This window comes from Polypterus senegalus, chromosome 1 (genome assembly GCF_016835505.1).
Source record: "Polypterus senegalus isolate Bchr_013 chromosome 1, ASM1683550v1, whole genome shotgun sequence".
NCBI lineage: Eukaryota > Metazoa > Chordata > Cladistia > Polypteriformes > Polypteridae > Polypterus > Polypterus senegalus.
The window spans coordinates 89,256,672-89,280,040 of NC_053154.1; the positions used below are offsets into that span (position 1 = coordinate 89,256,672).

The 23,369-nt window shown below is 37.2% G+C and overlaps 1 protein-coding gene across 1 annotated transcript in view; it reads right to left on the bottom strand.

Moving 5' to 3' along the window:
* LOC120525736 (Golgi-specific brefeldin A-resistance guanine nucleotide exchange factor 1-like) overlaps positions 1-23,369 on the bottom strand; it is a 235,662-nt gene that overhangs the window by 95,876 nt on the left and 116,417 nt on the right. Inside the window, exons 19-24 of the mRNA XM_039748336.1 lie at positions 20,470-20,595; positions 19,043-19,125; positions 14,822-15,058; positions 12,431-12,524; positions 11,393-11,569; positions 417-481 (exon numbers count right to left, since the gene is read on the bottom strand). Coding sequence (XP_039604270.1) covers positions 417-481; positions 11,393-11,569; positions 12,431-12,524; positions 14,822-15,058; positions 19,043-19,125; positions 20,470-20,595 — 782 coding nt within the window. The remainder of the gene's footprint in view (positions 1-416; positions 482-11,392; positions 11,570-12,430; positions 12,525-14,821; positions 15,059-19,042; positions 19,126-20,469; positions 20,596-23,369) is intronic.

The following is a 23,369-nucleotide window of genomic DNA, read 5'->3' on the forward strand; positions in this document are numbered from 1 at the left end:
GCATGGGACCCGGTGTCCTTCACAATATATACACAAAAATACATATACGTATATATATATATATATATATATATATATATATATATATATATATATATATATATATATGTACTGTATATATATTTATATGTATATATATATATATATATATATATACACATGCATATATTATATACACAGTGCAGTGTGGGGGTCTACTGAGAGGCACTGGTGTAAAGGTTGGGGGAAATGACCTTAAAACATACCAAATATGTCAATTTTAAACCAAGAATGTTCTTGGCAATTAAGCCATGTCTTGAGATAGCCCGTCAACCCCCAAAAGCAACCTTTCACTTGGAAAAACACCAAACTTATCCTTTATTATTCATCAGTTTGATAAATTAATTAACTTTGTTGGTAGAGACAAAATCCATTACCTGTTGGCAGGAGTCTTTTCTCTTTGAAGTGAGAATTTTCCATTAGGTTCAATAAAGTCTTCAGTCTATTCATTAAATTGGCAAAAACACAAAGTAAATGAGGCATTTGATACTAGCAGCCTAAATTTAATAATGAAAAACAAGAGAAATTATTCATGGATCAATGAATAGATTATGCCAACATTGACATTCACCTGTCCCCATTACTTTGCCCTTTCTGCTTTTTCACTCCTTTTTCCAGCTACCTGTTAATTATTTTCAGTTTCCTGTGGAACTAAAAGAGAAGCGATTTTTTCTTGGACCACTCCCCTTAGGTGCAGCAGCTGTTAGATGAATACCAAAACTATTTGCTGTTGTATCAAAATTGCTTGCTGGGTCTTTGTGCATTGTTTAACTCTAGAATCCCTAAAGCCTACACAATTTTCCTGTCAGGTAACTGCAGGAAACTGTTTGACAATAACCTGGCTGAATGGGAGGGAGGGATGTGTGCAGGCTGCATCAGCTAATTGACACATTTGCAAAACAAAAGTACAGTGGTACCTCGGTATATGTCTGCTTTGGAATAAGTCCAACTTGGTATACGTCCCTGTTTGGACACGAAAAATTTTGCTTGGTATATGACCTTTGTTTGGAATACGACTCGCGTGCTAACCTTGTTTAACTCTCTCGAGACAAAGCCACGACTGCCCACGAGCGTTAGTGCGCCAGTTGCTAGCATTCAGTGAACAACCCTCACTATAACTCTCTGTGAACTTTCATGTGTGTGATATAGCGGGTCCACAGCTCCTGTCAAAGTCCAGCTTTAAAATAAATAATCACTGCGCTCGCAGCTTGGTGAGGGGGCGTGGTGGTTATGTGGCTGAAGGTTGTCGGGGCGATTAGCGATGTGGGCGTTTCTCACCAAAGTGCACTTGTGAGGGACCTTCCGCATTCATGATTGTTCCTAGGGCTGCTTATCTTGATAAACAGAAGTGCGAGTCGGGTTGAAGGGGAGTAAAAAGAAAGAACGGACGGGAGGTTGAGTGAGTGAGTGAGAGAGAGAGAGCGACGAGCGAAGTAGTTGAAGTAGGCAGAGTTAACATCAGCTGCAAGTAGGGCGACTCCCCTGTTGGGAAGCAGGGGGGCTGCCAGGTAAAAAGGCACCAGGCTTTTTCTTTTTTTTTTTTTTTTTTTTTTTAAAGAATGCTTCCTGCTCTATTTTAACATCGTTGTTTTTAAGAAGACTTTTTTCTATTGTTTTTAACTTCCATGTTTCACTTCTGATTTTATGGATTATTTATTGGAACTTTGAAGACTGCACTTTAATTTGAACACCTTGTTTTGTTAATTGTTTTAATTAAAACACTTTGCACTTTTTCACCATCCCTTTGCTTTGTTGTTACCGATGAGGTTAGCAGTGAGGCACATTACCGACGGTGTAGGGTTCAAGGGCTCCCGGCAGCAGATGGGAGCATACAGCAAACCTGCATCGTCACAACGTGATTTTGTGTTTTTTTCATGTAAATTTGAATTGATTGTTGAAAGGTATGAAGGTGGCATGCGTTATCTGGGACATGGCTGTTGCATACCGTTTCCTGAGAACGACGGTATCTACGATTGTGAAAAACAAAGATGTTATTAAAAAGTAAAGTGAGGTAAAATTTTCATTTATTTCATCTAATTGCTTTTGTATTTATGTATTTTAGTATTAAGCAGTGTTTCAATTATTTTATACAACCCCATCAATGTATAATATGCCAATAGCAATAGGATTTTTTTTTTTTCATGGGAACGGATTAATCATTTTCCCATTATTTCTTATGGGAAAAATTTGTTTGGTATACATCCTGTTTGGTATAAGTCAAAGGGTCTGGAACGAATTAAGGACGTATACCGAGGTTCCACTGTAGTTTTCACCAGAAAATTGCTGCAGTGATAAGGAGCTATGAGCAGGCATTATATCAGAAAAATTTAAGGAGGTCAGGGACAATGAAAAACTTAGTAGGCTTAAGGGATTCTAGTTTTAAGTAGTTTTTATATAGTGAATAGCTAACAATTACTGTTTGACTGCTTTTTGCTTTGTTTCTAGTTAAGATTATGTAGTTGTTACTTTAATTTTGATCCTTATTGTTTTTGGTAATGTGGATTTCTGGCTTTCCCATTCCCCCACTTTTCTTCAGGATTTGTTTCCGGTTTCTCCTTTTGATTTTGTTAACACTAGAATTACCAGAGCCTACGAGAAAACTCGAAAATCCGGCCCACCTTAAATCCGTTCGCACCTCTCCCTCAGAGTCTTTTGTCCTGTAAATGTGCCGACAAGCAGCAAGCAGCCGGCTATTTCATCCCACCACTGCAGTTCAATTTGCAAATAAGTTTCTCAATGCTCAATGTTTATCTTCGACTGAAGTGCTGGAGCTTTATTAGGTAAAAAAGTACATCGTCATTTAGAATACAGTAATCCCTCCTCGATCGCGGGGGTTGCGTTCCAGAACCCCCCGCGATAGATGAAAATCCGCGAAGTAGAAACCATATGTTTGTATGGTTGTTTTTATATATTTTAAGCCCTTATAAACTCACCCACACTGTTAACATTATTAGAGCCCTCTAGACATAAAATAATACCCTTTAGTCAAAAGTTTAAACTGTGCTCCATGACAAGACAGAGATGACAGTTCTTTCTCACAATTAAAAGAATGCAAACATCTCTTCAAACGAGCACCGTCAGGAGCAGAGAATGTCAGAGAGATAGAGAGAGCGTGACAGAAAAACAAACAATCAAAAAATCAATACGTGCTGTTGGGCTTTTAAGTATGCGCACTGCGATAAAGCAGCCGCAAAGAAGGGAGCAATGTGAAGGTAAGTCTTTCAGCATGTTTAGAGTAGCCTCCGTATCTTCTAAACAAACAGCCTCTGTGCAAACAGCCCCTCCGTCAGGCGCAGAGAACGTCAGAGAGAGAGCGCGCGAGATTAAAGCAAACAATCAAAAAGCAGAGAACAAGCAAGACCTCTAAAGAGCGCGGAGACGTTTTGATCACATGAATGTATGTGCAAAAAGTGGCGTTTCCTGCACTGCAAAAATACTATAAAAGTCGGGCAGCTGGTGCGTGCGCATAGCTGTGCCAGCCTTTGAGATGCTGACTGCGCTTCTGCCTTAAGTGAAAGTAAACACTTTTAATTTTTTTCCTCCTTCCCATGAGCTATAGCCCAGACAACTGCAAACACGGGATCCCATTTCCAAACTGCGGCAAACTAATATTAAGGCGCTTCGCACTTTCTTTTGCACGTATACGATTATGAGGTCGTAAAGTCGGATTATGAAGACACGCACAGGAGTGGAGGACCGACAGTGCCATCCCGGCCAGTTAATGGCAGGGCCGTCACTCCAGTCTACACGAGACCCACCGCGACGATCATATCGTCAGCGAAGACATCTCTCTACACTATATAAAAGAAAAAGGCAACTTTCCTTTCTTTACACCTTTTGTCCTTTTATCCCAAACCAAAGCCTTTCTCTCTTAACACTGCAGAGGACACAAAACTAATTTTCTTTAATTGCTGGTAATGCCGGTAAGGCACATTACCACAGGCAGAAATTTGGACGTTCACATAGAAAATTTAATTTCTATACCACAGCCGTCATGTAGCGCCTTTCAAAAGGGATCAACTACCAAGAGATGATCCATATACATTTTAGCTGCTGTTAGTACTACTCTTTAAAATGTAGCTTACCCGAAACCACTCCAGTGGTGCTCAATGTACAGTATCTTTACTTCTTAAAACGTTAATGATTTACTGTTTAATAACTTATAGACTACATTTTACTTTTTTCCCTTGCACTCAGTGAGCGAGGCCAATGGGTGATCAGATATATATATATATATATATATATATATATATATATATATATGAATGACTTCCAAACAGAGCGTGGAGACTTTTGATCACGTGAACGTGTCTGCATAAAGTGACGTCTCCTGCCCTGCGAAAGTACTATTAAAGTCAAGCAGCCGGCGTGCGCGCATAGCTGTGCTGGCCTTTCAGATGCTGACTGCGCTTCTGCCTTAACTCAAAGTGAGCACTTTTAATTATTTTCTTCCTTCTTCTGAGCTATAGTCCAGACAACTGCAAACACGGGATCCCTTTTCTAGACCGCGGCAAACTAATATTAAGGCGCTTCGCACTTTCTTTTGCACGTATACGATAAAACCAAAAGGCAAGTTTCCTTTCTTTAAACCTTTTTTCCTTTTATCCCAAACCAAAGCCTTTCTCTCTTTACCATTTTGAGTAGTGAGTTACTCTTATTGTTTATATCATACAATAAAAACATACATTTGATTTGCGGCTGTAAATTTAAAGTACTTGTCGATTTTTTTTTTTCAGTTTTATTCTCTCACGTTCAAGCTCCCACACTCCCCCCGGATCTGATGCTGTTTTCAGATAAAGACATGGTATAACAAACAAACTTATTTTATTATACCCCTTCTTTATTTGAAAACCGTGTCAGATCTTGTGCGCGAAAGAGACTATGAAAACTGTGGATGCGGTTGTGAGTGACTGAGAATGACTGTGGATGTGAATTGTTTTTATTCAGTTTTATTCTTGTGTGTTCTTGCTCACGTTGAATTAGTATGCTCCTTCTGATCCATGATGTCAAAGCCACTCTGACAAAAAAAAAGAGAGACTTAGATATATATGACATTTGGAATAATTCATATTATGACCTGTATTGTACATTTTGGAAAACGTTGTTGCATTAATTCAACATTATATTCATTTGCACACCTTCATGCAGTTGTAGTCATGACGTGACTGCATTTGTTTTTTTTGGCCAGTGTCCACATGTTTCTGCATGTTGGTATCTACTTTCTTAAACTCCAGGAGATGCAGAGGACAGAATAGTATAGACCGGTCAGTTCCGCGCTATATATAATCATCAGATTCAAATGTTAAGAGTTCCCACACACACCCAAGGACCGTCCTTCTTACATTTACAACATGTGTATAAAGTGTGAAGCCTGAAGTCCAAATATCAAAGAAACACTTTCACAAAAGGTACAAATATAACAGAACAAGTGCGCTTCTATTCAAGAATATAACTGCAGAAAAACAACCCGCATTAGGGAGCAACATTGACACGCTTTTGCTACGAGCGCTTCGGTGGTGCAACGGTATCAACTAGTGAGTGGTAATCTAAACGTCACAGCTTTGATCCTGAACGAGTCCATTTTGAAAGGTGAGCTGCACGTATTCTTACTATTTTAGAATAAAAACATACATTTGATTCCAGTCTATAACAGCCAGTGTAATTTATGATACTTGTAAAGGTTCAGTTTTATTCTCTCAGCCACGCTTACGATTACAAACCCCCCTCCCCCTGCCACATTTGACACTGCTATTTTCACATAGACGCGCTATAACAGAGGTAAACTCAAATCATGAATGGCTCTTACATACAAAGCACGGTGTACGTAAGGATGGTGCATTTGCCCAAAACATTAACATTTATATGTTACTTACATAAAAGCCAGATCGATCTGCGGCGCGTAGGCGTTGGGGGTAGGGATTGTGAACGCAGCTGAGAGAATAAAGCTGGAAAAAAAATAAAAACCAAAGCTAACCTTTACAAGTATCATAAATTACAACGGCTGTTACAGACTGGAATCAAATGTATGCTTTTATTTTCAAATAGTAAGAATACGTGCAGTTCACTTTTCAAAGCGGACTCATCCAGGATCAAACCCGTGACGTTTAGATTACCAGTCAATAGCTAATACCGTTGCTCCACTGAAGCGCTTGCAGCAAATGTGTGTAAATGTCACACCCTAACGTGGGTTGTTTTTCTGTAGTTATATTCTTGATTAGAACCGCACTTGTTCTATTATATTTGACCTTTTGTGAAAGTGTTTCTTCGATATTTGGACTTCAGGCTTCATACATTATATAGTTTATGCCTACATTTTGTCATTTACTACTAGAATATGAAAAACGTTTCTGTTTTAAAAATGTGTTTACACAGATTACTGTAGAAGCGGAACACACATGAAATGCATGTGTTCCAAATAACAATCTATTATTTCCACTCTAAAACTCCACTTCACTCCCAGATAATCAATCAAGGCATAAGCTGGGAGAAGTTCGTGCACGTTCTAAGTCAGTGGGGGGATGGAATAGCCGGCTGCTTGCAGATTGTCTTTATCTGCACATTTAGAAGAGAAAAGACACTGGCGGAGAGGTGCGAATGGATTTAAGAAGTGATTTAAGGTGGGACGGATCTGGTAATTCTAGTGTTAAGTAAGAGTTTACTGTGAGATTTCCTATTTTAACTAATTTCGCTAATTTCCTTTTGTTGTTCCCTTACATGTTTATCATTTGACACCAGAGCAACGGGAGAACAGCAGGTTCACAGACAGGTCAGTGACTATGGAAGGAGGAAAAAGGCTTTGTAGAGCAGTAGCTTATAAACCTCACACTGAGACCATCCTGCAGCAACAGAGGGAAGGTAAATCAATCCAATGGGCTGAACTTATTGCCGTAACTATGGCATTAACAGAAAATCAAACCTTCCCTATTGTTGTTTATATTGATAGCTGGGCAGTTTTTCAAGGACTAACAGTTTGGATAACAACGTGGAGAAGGGCTGCTTGGACTATTCATGGGGGAAAACTCTGGGGTGGCACAGAACTGTGGGAGCAGCTTTGGACAATGGGCATGAGAGGGGCGACTCTCATTGGTCATGTAGATGCCCATGGCCCACTGATATCCCTTGAGAGGATTTATAACCAACAAGCTGATATAATAGCTGCTGTTCGAAAAATCAAACTGGAAGAAGCCTATACAGAGAATGATGACCTGAGCAATTATGCTGAAGTAAATGTAATCGAGACTTCCTTAATATCATTAGCAAGGTGGGTTCATGAAACTTCAGGACACATGGGAGCAGAAAAAACATATCAATGGTGTCATCAGCGATGTACACCAGTCACTAATGATATTGTTATACAAATAGTGAACAATTGCTCTACATGTACAGAAGTAAAACAATGGCCCCTACAGAAGAAGGCAACTGGTAAACTGAAGAGAGGAATGAGACCAGGACAAATTTGGCAAGTGCATTACATTGGGCCACTGCCGTGAGAAAATAGACTACTATATGCTCTAACTGAAGTATATACTTACTCTGGACTGTTACAAGCTTATCCATCAAGAAGAGCTGACCAGAAAGCTACACTTAATGGATTAAGTTATTTAATCCAAGCATATGGAGTGCCCGAAGAAATCCAAAGTGATCAAGGAAGCCACTTTGCTGGGAGAGATGTAGAAGAGTGGGTTCAAGGAGCTGGCATTCAGTGGACTCTACATATCCCTTATCAGCCACAGGCAGCAGGACTTATTGAGAGAATGAATGGCCTTTTGAAAGAACAAGTTAAAAAACTAACTGGGCATAATCATCTTAAAGGCTGGACTAAAGTTTTAAAGCAAGGCCTATTTAATCTCAATAATTGTCTGTTGGCTGGGTCAACACCTTTTATGAGACATCAAAATGTCGGAGGAAAGCCACCTGTATGTGCCCTCTACCTGACAACAATTAGCCCACTGGCAAAAAATGAATTAACTCCAACATGGTTATAGGTTAGGGCATCTAAGTCACTTACAATCAAGTTAAACTCATCAGAAAGACTAATCTTGGGAATAACAGGTCAGTGGCCAAAGGAATGGGAGGTTAGAATAAATGTTGAAATGCTTGTAATAGATGCATGCCTAACAGAGACATTAGATATCTGTTTAAATGAATGGTATTTAGAATTAGCAAATCAAGGCAGTCAAGACATACACATAGCTGAAGGACAGGCCATATGTAAATTGCACATAGAAAAAAGTCACACCTGTTTTAGTTAGTATTGAACAGTTTAAAGGTAAAATTGGAGGGAAGGTCTGGGTATTAACTCCAGGGCAAAAGCCTAGGACAGGAGAAATAATAGCTGCAGGACCAGGAGACACTAGAATGGTTCTTTTAACGGGCTCTCAGCCGCCTCTCTGCTTTCCCTTACACAGATTATCCTCACGTGTGGAATAATCAGAACAAACGGTTTATGGACCGAATGGAGCCGATGCACCCCCTATAATAAAGTTTTTTGGGTTGCTGATAAGCCAGGAACAGAAAAGTATATGACCTTGAACTTCACACTTACCAAGAACTGTACCTGGCAGTTAGGAGACAAGAGACCTACGGCTCCGTTTTCCATGAAACTGGAATTTCCTGAACGGTTACCTTTCCCTGTGATGATTTATGAGGATACTGAAATAACTGTGACTGTGCATAATAATGTACAGTATCTGCCTGGTTGGCTATGATAAATTGTTAACCTGATTCTAATGGAGTATCATGTTGGACAATTGACGGGGGACAACCGCTGACTGCAATATCAACACCCGAGAATGATGTAATATTATATGTATTTAAACAAGAATCAACAACAAATGTAAATGTACCAGTAATGTTATGGGAAATTCATAAGAGTAGGAGAGGGAATGGTTATCCATTTGATGCAACATTACTTAGACAAATGAAAGATTGTAAAAAAGCTAGGATAGCACATCAAATAATTACTGTATCATTCAACATTAATGTTAGTGGGTTTGATATAAAACGTCACGAGTTTCCAAGAGGAGAACATATAGTACCACACAGTACAGGTGCCACATATAATTGTAGAAACATACGATCCTTATGGCCTCCTCATAAGGTAGAAATAAAACGAAGGTTAAAGCGAGACATTTGAAGAGCTATAGGAACTGGTTTAGGAATAGGAGGTTTAGGTCTAGGGTCTCTTAATACTGCTGATATAGCAGCACTATATAACAAATTATCATCTATTGGTGTGAAACAAGCCAACAGTTTGAAAACTTTGGCTCATTGGGGGCCAGAGTTGGCATACAGGCATTTACAGGAGTTGCTTTTTTGGAAGACTCACCATGGGTGGTTAAATGAGTCCTTATGGACTGGTTTGCAAAGCCAATGGGCCATAGATGAAGAATCAGCTTGCTATTTAAAACAGATTATTGCTATACAGCAGTATTTAAATTTTAAGACAGATTGGGGATTCAAAGACCCCCAACACTGGAGAAAATAATTAAAATTACCATTAGACTGGTGGTTGCAGCCAAAATCCTTCATGTGTGAAGAATCAATATGCCAAGCTGTATTTCAGGTAGTGACCACTGCTGAACATGACAATGTTTGGTGTCCGTTTCATGTTCTGCCTGTTTTACTAGGAGGAAAATAGTGAGCACCTATAGTGGATAGAAAATGGATAGATCTGAATAATAATACTGTTGAACCTGCATTTTGTTATAACTGGCAAGAAGGGTTCGTATGTTAAAGGGTTGGTACATTGCCACACCTCTATTTGCATCCTTAAGCTGGAGACTGTTATTGGCGCCAAATAGCAGTAAATTTTACTGAAGTGTTTCAAACTGATACCACTTCTGCATGTGCAGTGACAATAAATAACATAACTTGGAGTGATGGTACCCATGACAAGGGCCCAGGGGTATCCTGTTGCCACCATCGAGTAATAATATTTTAAATGTACTTATTCATCCAATTGTATTGTTAATTATTATTATTATTATCATTTTTAGTATTACAAATATTTACCTACATTTGCGTATTAGATGAGTGAAGTAGGAGCTAGATCGGCACTACACCCCACGTCTTTACAAGCATTTTTGAGGAGCTGTTTACATTGTGAAAGGGGATCGAGTACCTTTTGCTTTGTGGATAAGATCCTCAGGGATTGTTTTGTCACAGATCCAGTGACAAAGGGTGGTTTGTTATAATAAGTGTGTTATAATATTAAGATTTATGCCACTGTCTCTGTTCAGACCTTTGTAAAATGTATTTTTCATTCTTCTTCTGTGTAACATGCAGAGCTGAGCGAGATTTAGCATATAGTGTCAGCATTCAGAATTGCTGGGCCAAGCATAAGATAAGACAGACAGGGACAGCTGGAGGAGTGTGTCGTCAGCCTGAAGCAAACTGAGTGTTATTTGAACTACTGTTTGATGTCAGCACAAAATGTTCTGTCCTTGTTTGGAATTTGTACTGTGGACCATTTCGGGGCCTGCACGTGTAGAAAGCATTATAAAAAACGCCTGGAGAATTGCCAACTTTGAGAAATGGTCTGGACGGAAAAAGACTATGTCAAAATTGGTCCAAAAATCCTCTGACGCTATGGCGATGAATGCAATTTCTACGCGCCAGGCACTCCGCACCCTCGAATCGAAAATTGCTTGTTTCTCCCGTCTGCTATGCAGCGTAAGCCGATATTAAACAAAGCTAAGTGTAACCTTTCTTTTCTGCGAGTTTGTCGGCGCCTATCGCTTAAGAGAGGGATATCGCCGTTATAATTTATAATTATTTAAATACAGGTTCATTAAAACGCCGCAATACAAAAGAACATATTTCCAAGGAGCTAAAACCTCCTCTCGGAAACAGCTAATAAAGCACTTTGCCACGCCCACCACATGACAAACCACCTCAAGATCCCAAATTAGGACCTGAGTGCAGCCATGCGATGGGTGGCACCACAGCACCACACTAGTTCAGATGGAATGTAACAGAGTGAGGTGTTTTTGTGGTGGCTGGAGTGCTGATTCTGCCACCAACCCCCCAGGGTTTTTCCCTGCAGGTTGGAGGGCCTACTTGCAGGGCTGGATGTGGATTAAAGTCATACCAAGGACAGAGTAATGAGGACTTGCTAAAAATATGTAACAAAGAAAAACAGTATGCTACTTGACCTAAAAATGTAGTAGAATAAAAGTAGCCATGAAAGAAATTTATTCAAGCACAAATTGCTTAAAAACATACTTAAGTAACAAAGTACACTAATTTTGTTACTTTACACCTCTTGTAGGCCAGTGCATTTTTTTGTTTTTTATAACAGAGATGAAATCAATGCATGGGTTTTACTTAAATTCATTAAAAATTTACTCACCTCTACTATAGCTGTAGGAAGTAGCGCTGCACGAAACAGACAGAGCAGCGTATCAATTATGCTTTTCCAGCTTTCACGGAGAATATTTCCATTATTGTGAGATAATTTGAATAAAGTTTTTGCAGCCAGTTGAGCTTTAACATTACTTCCAAAAGCAATGGGAAGATCATCTACAGACTGGAAGCAAGTAAACTTATCATAGTATTATTCACATATTTAATGATGTTAGAAAATGTTTAGTAAAGAGTACTCATAACCTAAGAAAGTTAGCCAAAGTTATAATTTGTGAAAAATAAGTTAAGCTATTTTATTCAATGTGAAAAGAGCTAATTTACTAACATTCAAAAAATAATGCTTTATATAAACAGACCACAATGTGACCAATTACAGATTCATTAAATCAACTTTTATTCAACATAGTATATTAAATCATTAAATAAGAAAGTGCAAACATAACAGAAACCTTAATTTACTGGATTCTCTCTATCAGAATAACTACAAAATATGTCTAGATACACTAAAATGGGTGCCATTCACAGTCCAAAAATTAAAAACTTAATAGTAGCATGTTATTTATTTATTTAAAAAGTGAACAGTCAAAAACTGCAAACTGTTGCAAGCATTTCCCACTGCCCACTACACGAGAAGCAACAAAATACATCATTTATCTAGCTCTGAACCATTCTCACTACCCTGAATAGATGATTTGTGTATAGTTTGTCAGATCTTGACAAGAATGCATACCCTTAAATTACATATTTTAAGTTGCCAAAGCTTTTGCTCAAAGAATGCAGGGTGCACACAAACGGTACCATAAACAGAATACTAGCAAAGACTTTAATAATGATGAAAACTGCTGCCAAATAATATATTTCAGCAAATAATTCATTTTTAAATAATTAGCTGGTGTTTTCTTGGATAAAAATGATTTGGCAGCATATTTATGTAGTATTCTAGCTTGCTCCTGTGTTATAGTGTGTGGCCTTCACACACTGACAGTTTGAAGTACATTACCAGTATTCATGCAATATAACTCACCTCACTGCAAATTGTTGTAAGTTTAATGAGGGAAATTATTATACTGTCAAAAACATCACTAAGACCATAATCAACTGATATTAATGCACATTTCCTAAGAAAAGAACAAAAAAAAAAAAAAACAGTACTGAAATACACTTTGGAATGAACTTTTTCAATTTTAAAGTGAAAAACCATAATAAAGAAAATTTAAAAATGTGCACATGTTCATTAAAACCTAAGCATAAAACATAATTTGGAATTAGTTAGCAATAGTTACTCTTTTAATTATATTAATAGAGACACACTGTAATACCAGTTGACAGTCATTTTAAACCACAAAAACGTATCACATTAAAAATAAAAGTTTTCACACTTAGGCTCAACACAGTGTTAATACAGGGGCTGAATAAACACATGGTTACCCAGATTAATTTAATTTTTAGAAAATATGTAAAGTATTATTTTAGTATATAATATGATTTTCTACTTCTTTGGATTTTTTTTTTTTGCTTTTTTGTTTCTTCTGAACATCATTTTGGATTTCTCCCTTTACTCCACCATTTTGTGAGCTTTCTGTCTGGGTATAGCAATAGGGATCATTTATTGTTTTGCAGGCCACACCATAGTATTGCACTTGTAACTGATTTATGGCTTTCACTTTCCTTTAGACAGTATTTCAAGTCTTTCTGTTAATCATCTTGTTTTTTTTACCTTCCTTATGTCTTATGCCATTCATCTCTCAATCCATCTTTAATTGTCCCTGCCTTTTCATTAATTTGGCAGAATAATTGAGAAAATAACATATAACCAAAAAATTGTAAGGTAAGGCTTTGTACAAAATGATGTTTCTGCAGATGATACTGTATTCTACATAACTGATAACAACTACAACAACATGCACTGAATTGATCTACTGTATATCTAAATGAATTCTATAGGATTTCTGCTTTCAATGTGTATTTGAATATGAAAACACTGCTATCAGTAAAGATGCTTGCAAATGGGATTACATGTAATTAGTTTTTGTCAAATGTCAAATCACATGGCATTAAAGCTAAAAAAAGAAAAATATTATTAATAGATATTGATAAGCTGGTTGTTTCACATTACCTGGAAGAATTAATATTAATGATTATCATTCCAAAACTGCTTTATCTTTATCAGAATATTCCTAATTATATTATCAAATCATATTTTTACAAAATTAGATCAAATTCCACCTGGTAATTTTAATTCACTTTCTCAAAAATGGCACATACAAAGGATAATTTTGAGATGATCTAAAGCAAAAGGGGGCACCACACTACCCAATTTTGAAGTTTTATAACTGGGTCACAAACAAATACCTTGAGACAATGCAAGGCGAGAGTAATGAAATCATCCCAATTTGGTTTACCTGGGAAAGGAAATCCTGCTCGAAATCTTGACTACAATTTTTGCTCTACAGTTCTACAACAATCAATTACCAATAATTTATTGGGTAAATGGTTTCAAAAAATTTCCTAGCAGAACATTGCCCAGAGCTTCACACTGCCTCTACCAGATTGCCTTCTACACATAGTACATCCTGCTGCAATATATTTTCCTTGTAAACAAAACAAGCACCCAGCCGTTAATACAATCTAAAAGAAAATGTCATTTGATTTATCAGGCCTGGCCATCATCTTCTATTGCTCCATGGTCCAGTTCTCATGCTCATATTTCCATTGTTAGCACATTTGGTGGTAGACATGGGTCAGCAAGGATGCCCTCTTGACTCATCTGCAGCGAGCTGTGACGCAACACATGTTCGGACAACTTTCTCTCATGATCAGAATTTAGTTTTTCTGCAATCTGTGCTACAGTAGCTCTCCTGTGGCATCGGATCAGACAAGCTAGCCTTCCCCAAGCACGTCAATGAGAATTGGGCACCAATGACACTATCAGTGTTTCACCGGTTCTCATTCCTTGGACCAATTTTGATAGATACTAATAAACACTGCATACCAGGAATATTCCAAAAGACCTACCATTTAGGAGAAGCTCTACCCAGTTGTCTAACCATCACAGTTTTGCCCTTATCAAAGATGCTCAAATTACTACGCTCACCCATTTTTACTGCTTCCAACATATCACTTTCAAGAACAAACTATTCACTTACAGCCTAATATATACCACCCCTTGACAGGTGCCATTATTATTGACTTCACCAGTCCTTTTTTTATTTTTAAAATGTTGTAGCTGATCAGTTTGTATACATATATGCATACAAATATACATTTACATACCATATAAAACTGTCTGAATTGGACAGGTTATTGTGTTTTAATTTGTTATGGAATAAATGTATGGAGAGTAGTATTGATTGTAATACTGACTTCATCTATTCAATGCAATAAATAAAATCAAACAATAAGTTATTATACTTACTGCAATCCATCCATTGTTTTCTGGGTGACAGACTCATAAATGCTATTATCAAAGACACTGGTGAGTGCTGCAACTGTGGGAACCCACATTATTGTGAACAAATCAAGACCGCAACAGCCTGGAGGAACATGTAGGAAAATCCCTTCTTCTGTTGCTCCCCTATGCAGTACAACATGCCATATATAGTTCTCCTTTGCAAGGCCTGATTGCTCATCTGGCATAACTATTTCATTATTCCTTAAAAATACAAAACACAAAATGTTTTAAGACAAATATGTACAGAAATTCAGACTCTCAATGATATTACAGTAATAAACAATGTCTACTAATGGATGTATTATCTGTTACATTTTGAAATAACTGTCATCTGAAAACTATAGTTAATAAGCACAGAATCAAATTGATTAGAAAGGTTTTGTACAAGCTTGTCCATGCGCACAGACGTCAGCCATCTAATGTGCATGTAAGCACAATACATTTATGCCACTGACATCTGCCTACAAATGCCTATAAAACACTTCCACAATCCAACTCAAGTACTCATTCTGCAATAGGCAGTCAGTAATCTCTTTGTTAATTACTGTAATTCTCTTTTTACTTTTTTTTTTATAAAAAGTAGCAACTTTTTGGAAAAGGTTTGAATGGCTGCAATGAATTTATTACCCCCATATATTGTTCATTTATTATATTTTAAAATCTGTTACTTACCAACATGTACATTCCACTATCAATTATATATGGGATCACCCTATACCATAAGGAGCAATCAGACAATATTTAAATTTTTTAACATTTTAAAGTATTATGATTCCATTTATGTGATACACTGCAATGTTTTCATTACTCTCTGAAATTCATATCCACATGCAGAAAATCTGTACATTAAGTCTTCCCGGGCATAACAGGCATGCCAGTAGTACTTCTTATCTGTTCTACATAATGTTAGAAATCAGAGTGTATTTTCACTTCTTAGAGTGGATTTAGTTACAGTGAAAAAACATTTTTAGACAGAAGGCAATTTTGAAAAAGTGGAATCACTGCAAGCAGGTGCAAAGCTCTCTCTCTCTGATGGTTTAATTGGAAGACAAAGCTCACGATTCAACACCACACTAATCACAGACTGTAATATACAGATACATGGATATAATGCATGCTGTTTAATGATTTACAACATTTGTAATGGTTCCAAATAACGTATTGGTACACTGCTCAAAAAATTAACGGAACACTTAATCATCAGTCTAACAAGTCAATTAAGCTTCAGGGCTATCAGTGTGTCCATAAGCGATTATGAATCAACTTCACCTGCTTTGGTGCAAATGTAAGTGACAGCAGGTGCAATGAAGAGGCAACAGCAAGACACCCCACAAAAAGGGAATGGTTGTGCAGGATGTGGCCACAGACAGTTGCTCTCTCCTTATCATTTCTGACCGATTTTTCTCTAGTTTTACATAATTTTACATTTTTCTAGTGGCAGCAGCCAATTCAGGTTGCACAGGTAGTCTGGCTCTTCCAAGATGACACATCCATACATGCCGTCGACAGACAGGCTGTTACACAAGGAGAGCTAGACAGGGCCATAGAAGGGCAACAAAAGTGCAGGAGGACCAGTATTGCATTATAAAAAAAGTAATGATATTTGTTTCATTCATTGATATTTTATTTTTCTATTACAAACCTCTGTTTACAAAATAATATGGCTGTATATTGGACTTTCAAAGACCACAAGGACAACATATTTGTAAACGGGAATTCAAAACAAATACGCTAAATGGGGAATGTGTATTATTGTAATTAAGAAGCTCAACTTATCTGCTAAACAAAAGAAAATAAATTGGCCAGTAATGCAATTTATATCATACATGAACTTAGATTAACTCACTAAAAAGAATCTAAGAAAGCTGCTAGTTTTACTCCTTGTAGCTTTTCACTAAAAGAGCAAAGACCATGTGAAATGGACAGATGAGTGCAGATATCACACTTTTACTGGTTAGTGTAGTTGTGTACAGTATTTCTAAGGCACTAGTTAAGTAGATGAAGGTGTTCTCTACAATATGAACCTGTTATCTCTGCCCCTGCAGCTTGTCTAGTTATGCCATGTGCAGTGGAACTGAACACTTTATGGAACTTTGCTTAGATCGACCCAGATTGTCCGGGCAGTGGGAAGGTGAATTGCAGATGTGTTTTATCATATCATTTTATACTGCTTGAACTGTCATCCTGGGTAAAACCAAACCAACAACAAACAGGAAAACTCATCACTCTCAATGTATTCACGTTTGGCAGATTTTATTTAAAGTTCATAAGTAGTTCTGAAAAATCAAAAGTGTTGAACACTGTAATAGTTTATTTTATATTGATTTTAAATAAATATTAAATTGAAAATGCACTGTATTGCCCAGCCCTAGTGTTTTCATAAAAAATACATTTTTATTCTTTTAAGGAAATAATAGCATAAATACATATTTACATCAAAGGCACACACAAATTACAGCCTACTGGACAAAGCTCAGAATTTTTTTCAAGTGTATAAAGTTTTTACATTTACATGTAGTAACTAGAATATATATATATACAGTCGTGCTTGAAAGTTTGTGAGCCCTTTAGAATTTTCTATATTTCTGCATAAATATGAACTAAAACATCATCAGATTTTCACTCAAGTCCTAAAAGTAGATAAAGAGAAACCAGTTAAACAAACGAGACAAATGTATTATACTTGGTCATTTATTGATTGAGGAAAATGATCAAATATTACATATTTGTGAGTGGCAAAATTATGTGAACCTCTAGGATTAGCAGTTAGTTTGAAGGTGAAATTAGAGTCAGGTGTTTGCAATCAATGAGATGACAATCAGGTGTGAGTGGGCACCCTGTGTTATTTAAAGAACAGGGATCTATCAAAGTCTGCTCTTCACAACATGTTTGTGGAAGTTTATCATGGCATGAACAAAGGAGATTTCTGAGGACCTCAGAAAAAGAGTTGTTGATGCTTATCAGGCCGGAAAAGGTTACAAAACCATTTCTAAAGAGTTTGGATTCCACCAATCCACAGTCAGACAGATTGTGTACAAATGGAGGCAATTCAAAACCACTGTTACCCTCCCCAAGAGTGGTCGACCAACAAAGATCACTCCAAGAGCAAGGCGTGTAATAGTCGGTGAGGTCACAAAGGACCCCAGGGTAACTTCTAAGCAACCGAAGGCCTCTCTCACATTGGCTAATGTTCATGTTCATGAGTCCACCATCAGGAGAAAACTGAGCAACAATGATGTGCATGGCAGGGTTGCAAGGAGAAAGCCACTGCTCTCCAAAAAAAACATTGCTGCTCGTCTGCAGTTTGCTAAAGATCACGTGGACAAACCAGAAGGCTATTGGAAGAATGTTTTGTGGACTGATGAGACCGAAATAGAACTTTTTGGTTTAAATGAAAAGCATTATGTTTGGAAAAAGGAAAACACTGCATTCCAACATAAGAACCTTATCCCATCTGTGAAACATGGTGGTGGTAGTATCATGGTTTGGGCCTGTTTTGCTGCATCTGGGCCAGGACAGCTTGCCTTCATTGATGGAACAATGATTTCTGAATTATATCAGAGAATTCTAAAGGAAAATGTCAGGACATCTGTCCATGAACTGAATCTCAAGAGATGGTAGGTCATGAAGCAAGACAACGACCCTAAGCACACAAGTCGTTCTACCAAAGAATGGTTAAAGAAGAATAAAATTGATGTTTTGGAATGGCCAAGTCAAAGTCCTGACCTTAATCTAATCGAAATGTTGTGGAAGGATGTGAAGTGAGCAGTTAACGTGAGGAAACCCACCAACATCCCAGAGTTGAAGCTGTCCTGTATGGAGGAATGGGCTAAAATTCCTCCAGGCCGGTGTGCAGGAATGATCAAAAGTTACTGGAAAGGTTTAGTTGCAGTTATTGCTGCAAAGCGGGGTCATATCAGATACTGAAAGCAAAGGTTCACATACTTTTGCCACTCACAAATATGTAATATTCAATCATTTTCCTTAATAAATAAATGACCAAGTATGATATTTTGTCTCATTTGTTTAACTGGTTTCTCTTTATCTACTTTTAGTACTTGAGTGAAAATCTGATGATGTTTTTAGGTCATATTTATGCAGAAATATAGAAAATTCTAAAGGGTTCACAAACTTTTAAGCACAACTGTATATATAAAAACATCATTCCACTGGTTGAGGACTTACTTAATAGCATTATAGATGTCTTCTAACATATTCTGATCAAAATCCAGTGATCCATTTAAACCTTTGAGATTCTTTTTGAATTCCTACAAAAAATAATTTAAATAAAAGCAACATGTGTTAAATGTTGTAGGGATTCCATGCAGCTATTAATTTGAAAATGGGTTTACAAGCACAAGCAAATTTACACAGAAATAATGTACAGTAACCTTAACTCATGATATGCCTTCAGGTTATAGCCTGCATTTCCACAACCAAACACAAAGTTGTTCAGTATTAATACACTATTATTTAAAAATGTCACAACACAAAAACAAGAATATAACCTATATTAAACCAATCTATGTTATGTAAGTAGATAAACGTCTTTGCAGTAAACAGAACACATGCACAACCTGCGTTTCCATCAGTGCAAGACTACCAAAACTCATTAAGCAGTTAAATCATCATCAAAAAGCCAAATTCAGCTAACATACACCGATCTTTTCTATGAGATATTTTTAGTATATGAGCCAAGAGTGACATTTGTTTTGGGACCAAATACAGAATAATTGAAATCCTGAAAGCACAATAAAAACAAAAACTAAATGAAGAAAACAGTAAACAAAACATGTCTGTCTGGATATATGATGAAGTAAAACTACTTTTAAATGTTAAAACACAAGTGTAATGAAATAAAGCAACATACAGTAAAGAATGGGAGATGTCTTAAAATAAATATGTCAAAATATTCCATATTTCAAGGTGCAAAACAGGTCAGCTGCTATAGAGACTTTAACAAAGAACTGTGCACATGAGATCATAAAGTGCATTACTACAACAAAACGGGAGTCAATGCCTGGTCACATCATAATCATATATTAATGCCTTTGAAAAGCGTAGTTTTCCTCATCAAAACTGCCATGCAAGACCAGATGTTTTCAAATTTACACATTTTCAACAACCTTTTCAAAATGATTGATTTTCAGTGGTTCAAAGTACCATTTCACTGTGCACACAAACAGAAAGTGTGTTTCCACATGTAAATGTATTAGTGCAGACTGCTACCAAATAGAAACGAAAATAGTTGTCTTATCTGCATAATCATTAGAAAATACATGCATAGTATACCTCATAGCTGCTATGATAAACACCAAAACTTATGATCCTGTTTCATGTAAAAATAGATACATTTTTCATACGAGCATAACTCTTGAAGAAAATTTCAATATTAACACCACTGAACAGATTCCAATTAAAAACTTAATGTTCACAGATGGCACAATAGAGCAAATGTAATGCAAAGGATTAGTGTCAGGATGATGCACTAATTTCTTGGTCAATGTACAGTGAAAACAACTTAATCAAGAATTGCTCATAAACCCTTCCAACATCATACTATAAGTTGTTGAAGAGACCAAAATGAAAAATGAAAGAAAATGTTAACTTACTTCCACAGTCATTGGCACGTTTTGCTTCCTTGCGCTGCGATTGTGCTGGTCAGTGTTAAGCATTATGACAGCATAAGCAAGTAAAAAAGTAGCATCATTAGATGCAAAAGGAAATCCATTTGCTTCCTAAACAAGAAAAATTAAAACAATGATTCATGCAAGTGATTTTAACATAATATAAAACTAAGCAAAACTATTATTCAGCAAACTTCAGACTGTTTATTAAAGTTTTTAACTTTAAAGTAACTAAATGTTACAAGTTCAGACAATTAGCAGTATTAAAATTAGACAGTTACCAGTCATCACTAGCTGTCAATCACAGACAAATGTAAGATTGGTCTCATCCATTCTCCCAGATGGACGTCTAGACAGAGCTCCGTTAGCAGTGGTGTTATTTTAGCATTTTTTTTTTTTTAAACTATAATCCCGAGGTATCCTGTATTTACTCATCCCGAGGGGATTTAATTACATTACACGCAAGTATAAACAAGCATCAGCAGCAAATAAAGAGCTTAGTAATGAAAGGAAAAAGCAGCTAAAGTTCCATCAAAGTGTAAACTGGCCTCAAATTCATGGTATGGCAAGAGACTGACATGGAACAGATGAGTGAAGGAACAGATTTGCTATGACCTGACACTGCAGCATTGGCTCCAGCTGAGAGCGCAAGTGGGAACAAATCTGCGAGAAAGGAGAATTCATCGATTCCATAAGAAATACTGGAACTAAGCATGGCCTTTTCATCCTCGCTGTCAGCTACAACTAATATATCCCATGAGTCACTAACGTCACTAATTCTCCAACTTCCCGTGTAGGTAGAAGGCAGAAATTTGGCAGGCTCATTCCTTACAGCTTACTTACAAAAGTTAAGCAGGTTTCATTTCGAAATTCTACGTGTAATGGTCGTAACAGTCGACAACGTCCGCCTTGTTGAACTTTCTTATTTATTGCCCAATCTTCACAAAATTTGGTAGGCGGCATCCCTGCGCTAACCGAAACCAATGTACGTACTTATTTCGGTGGTATGACGGCAATGTCGGCCGCCATATTGAACTTTCCAGCGGTCTTTGTTACTTATGGGCACATCTTCAAGAAATTTGGTATGTGGGTTCCCAACGCTAACTGAATCCTACTTACGTACATATATACGTCCATAGCCTGCAGCTTGGTCACTGTGTGAGGCGGCATTGGGTCCCCCATCCCAACGCCTCTCACGTTGTTGGCTGCCTGCCTATATAAGGCCGTCCGTCGCTCCAGTCTCTACATTCCTTGCTTCGCCACGGTATTCACATCTCCCTGCTGATAACTAAAGCCTTTTTATTTAATCCACAGCTTCTCCACTGTTTTATTGTTCGTTTATTATGATTATAGTTATTGTGTAGGTATTTTAGACTTACTTTACATTGTTCAGGTACCCATTTCCTTTATCATTCCAACTGTACCCCCATTAACATGTTTATCGAGGTGATCATCATCGATCAAAGAACTGTCACTTACCGAGTGGTTTCCATGCCCAGAGATGGCACCTACCTTTTCCATTCTCTTTGTTACATATTGCACGGCCATATCAAGCTCACTCTTGATATCCGGAGGAACATTGTGTCTTATGTATTGAATGACTGGGACAGGTTCAAGGTGTGGACTGATGATGGTACAGGAGATAATTATACTACACAGGAGCACTATAAGAGTGAAATGCTTAATCCCTTCACCTATGGTTCTGCATGTGAGTTGATGGCTGCCGCTGAATTGTTCGGTTGTCGCTTTCAAGTGTATCGAAATGGCCAAATATTTTACACCTTTTGACAACTGCCAATGCCTCTTAAACATCTTAGATTCACTGGTGACGATTTGAGTAGTGGACTCTTTGATGTTTATGAATGTTTAAACTCTCAAAAGCTGGATGTGAAGTTATCAATGAAACCGGTTGTGTGCTTACAACGCTTGACAGATACCGAATGTCACTTCAACACAATTCCTGCAAATACTAACGTAATTGAAACAAACCATGACACTCAAACCGATTATGACAGCAGCAATCCAAGCTGTGAGATTTGAGACAAGATTACTTTTTACATGGCCAACTGTACGTGGCATGCTAAAGAGTAAGCTCAGCGTACAGCTTGGTCATATTACAACCGGAGGGCTGAACTGATAATGTGGTATACAAAGAGATCCTTAACAAATAATTATTGGTATATTTTCCCTCAGTTTAAAAAGGTTTAATTTTCTTCTTAATAAAAATTTTAAGACAGTACTTCACCGCTGTGAAGCGTGAGTATTTTGCTAGTTAGTAATAAATGACAAAATGTAGACATAAACTATATAATGTGTGCCTGAAGTGCAAAGATCAAATAAACACTTTCACAAAAGGTTCAAGGATGATACAATACCTTCCGTGATGCAGCGGTAGGAATTGCTGACTTATAATCAAGAGTCCCCCATTCGATCCTGACTGCCTTGTATATTTACCGTATTGTGTAGTGAATTGCTCTTATTGCTATTATTATACAATAACCACATACATTTGATTTGTGTCTGTAACAGCGACTGTAAATGAATAGTACTTGTAAAAGTTACCTTTTATTTTTCACTTTTATTCTCTCAGTTACGATTAGGATACATACTACCGTCACCCCAGGGATCTGACGCTGTTACTTCTTATCTGAAACTGGGAATAACTGTAGATGTGAGTGGTGTTTTGAGACAATCAAACTGGAAATTCACTGATCTGGATAGATAAAAGCTGACACACAAACACTGGCGAATCTGCCTTATTTGTATCTCATTGTCACTTGATTTTTTTTATTCAATTTTACTGAGTGTTCCAGCTTACGCTGAATTAGTATGCGCCTTATGGCCCGTGATGTCAAAGCCGCACTGACAAAAAAAAAAAACAGAGA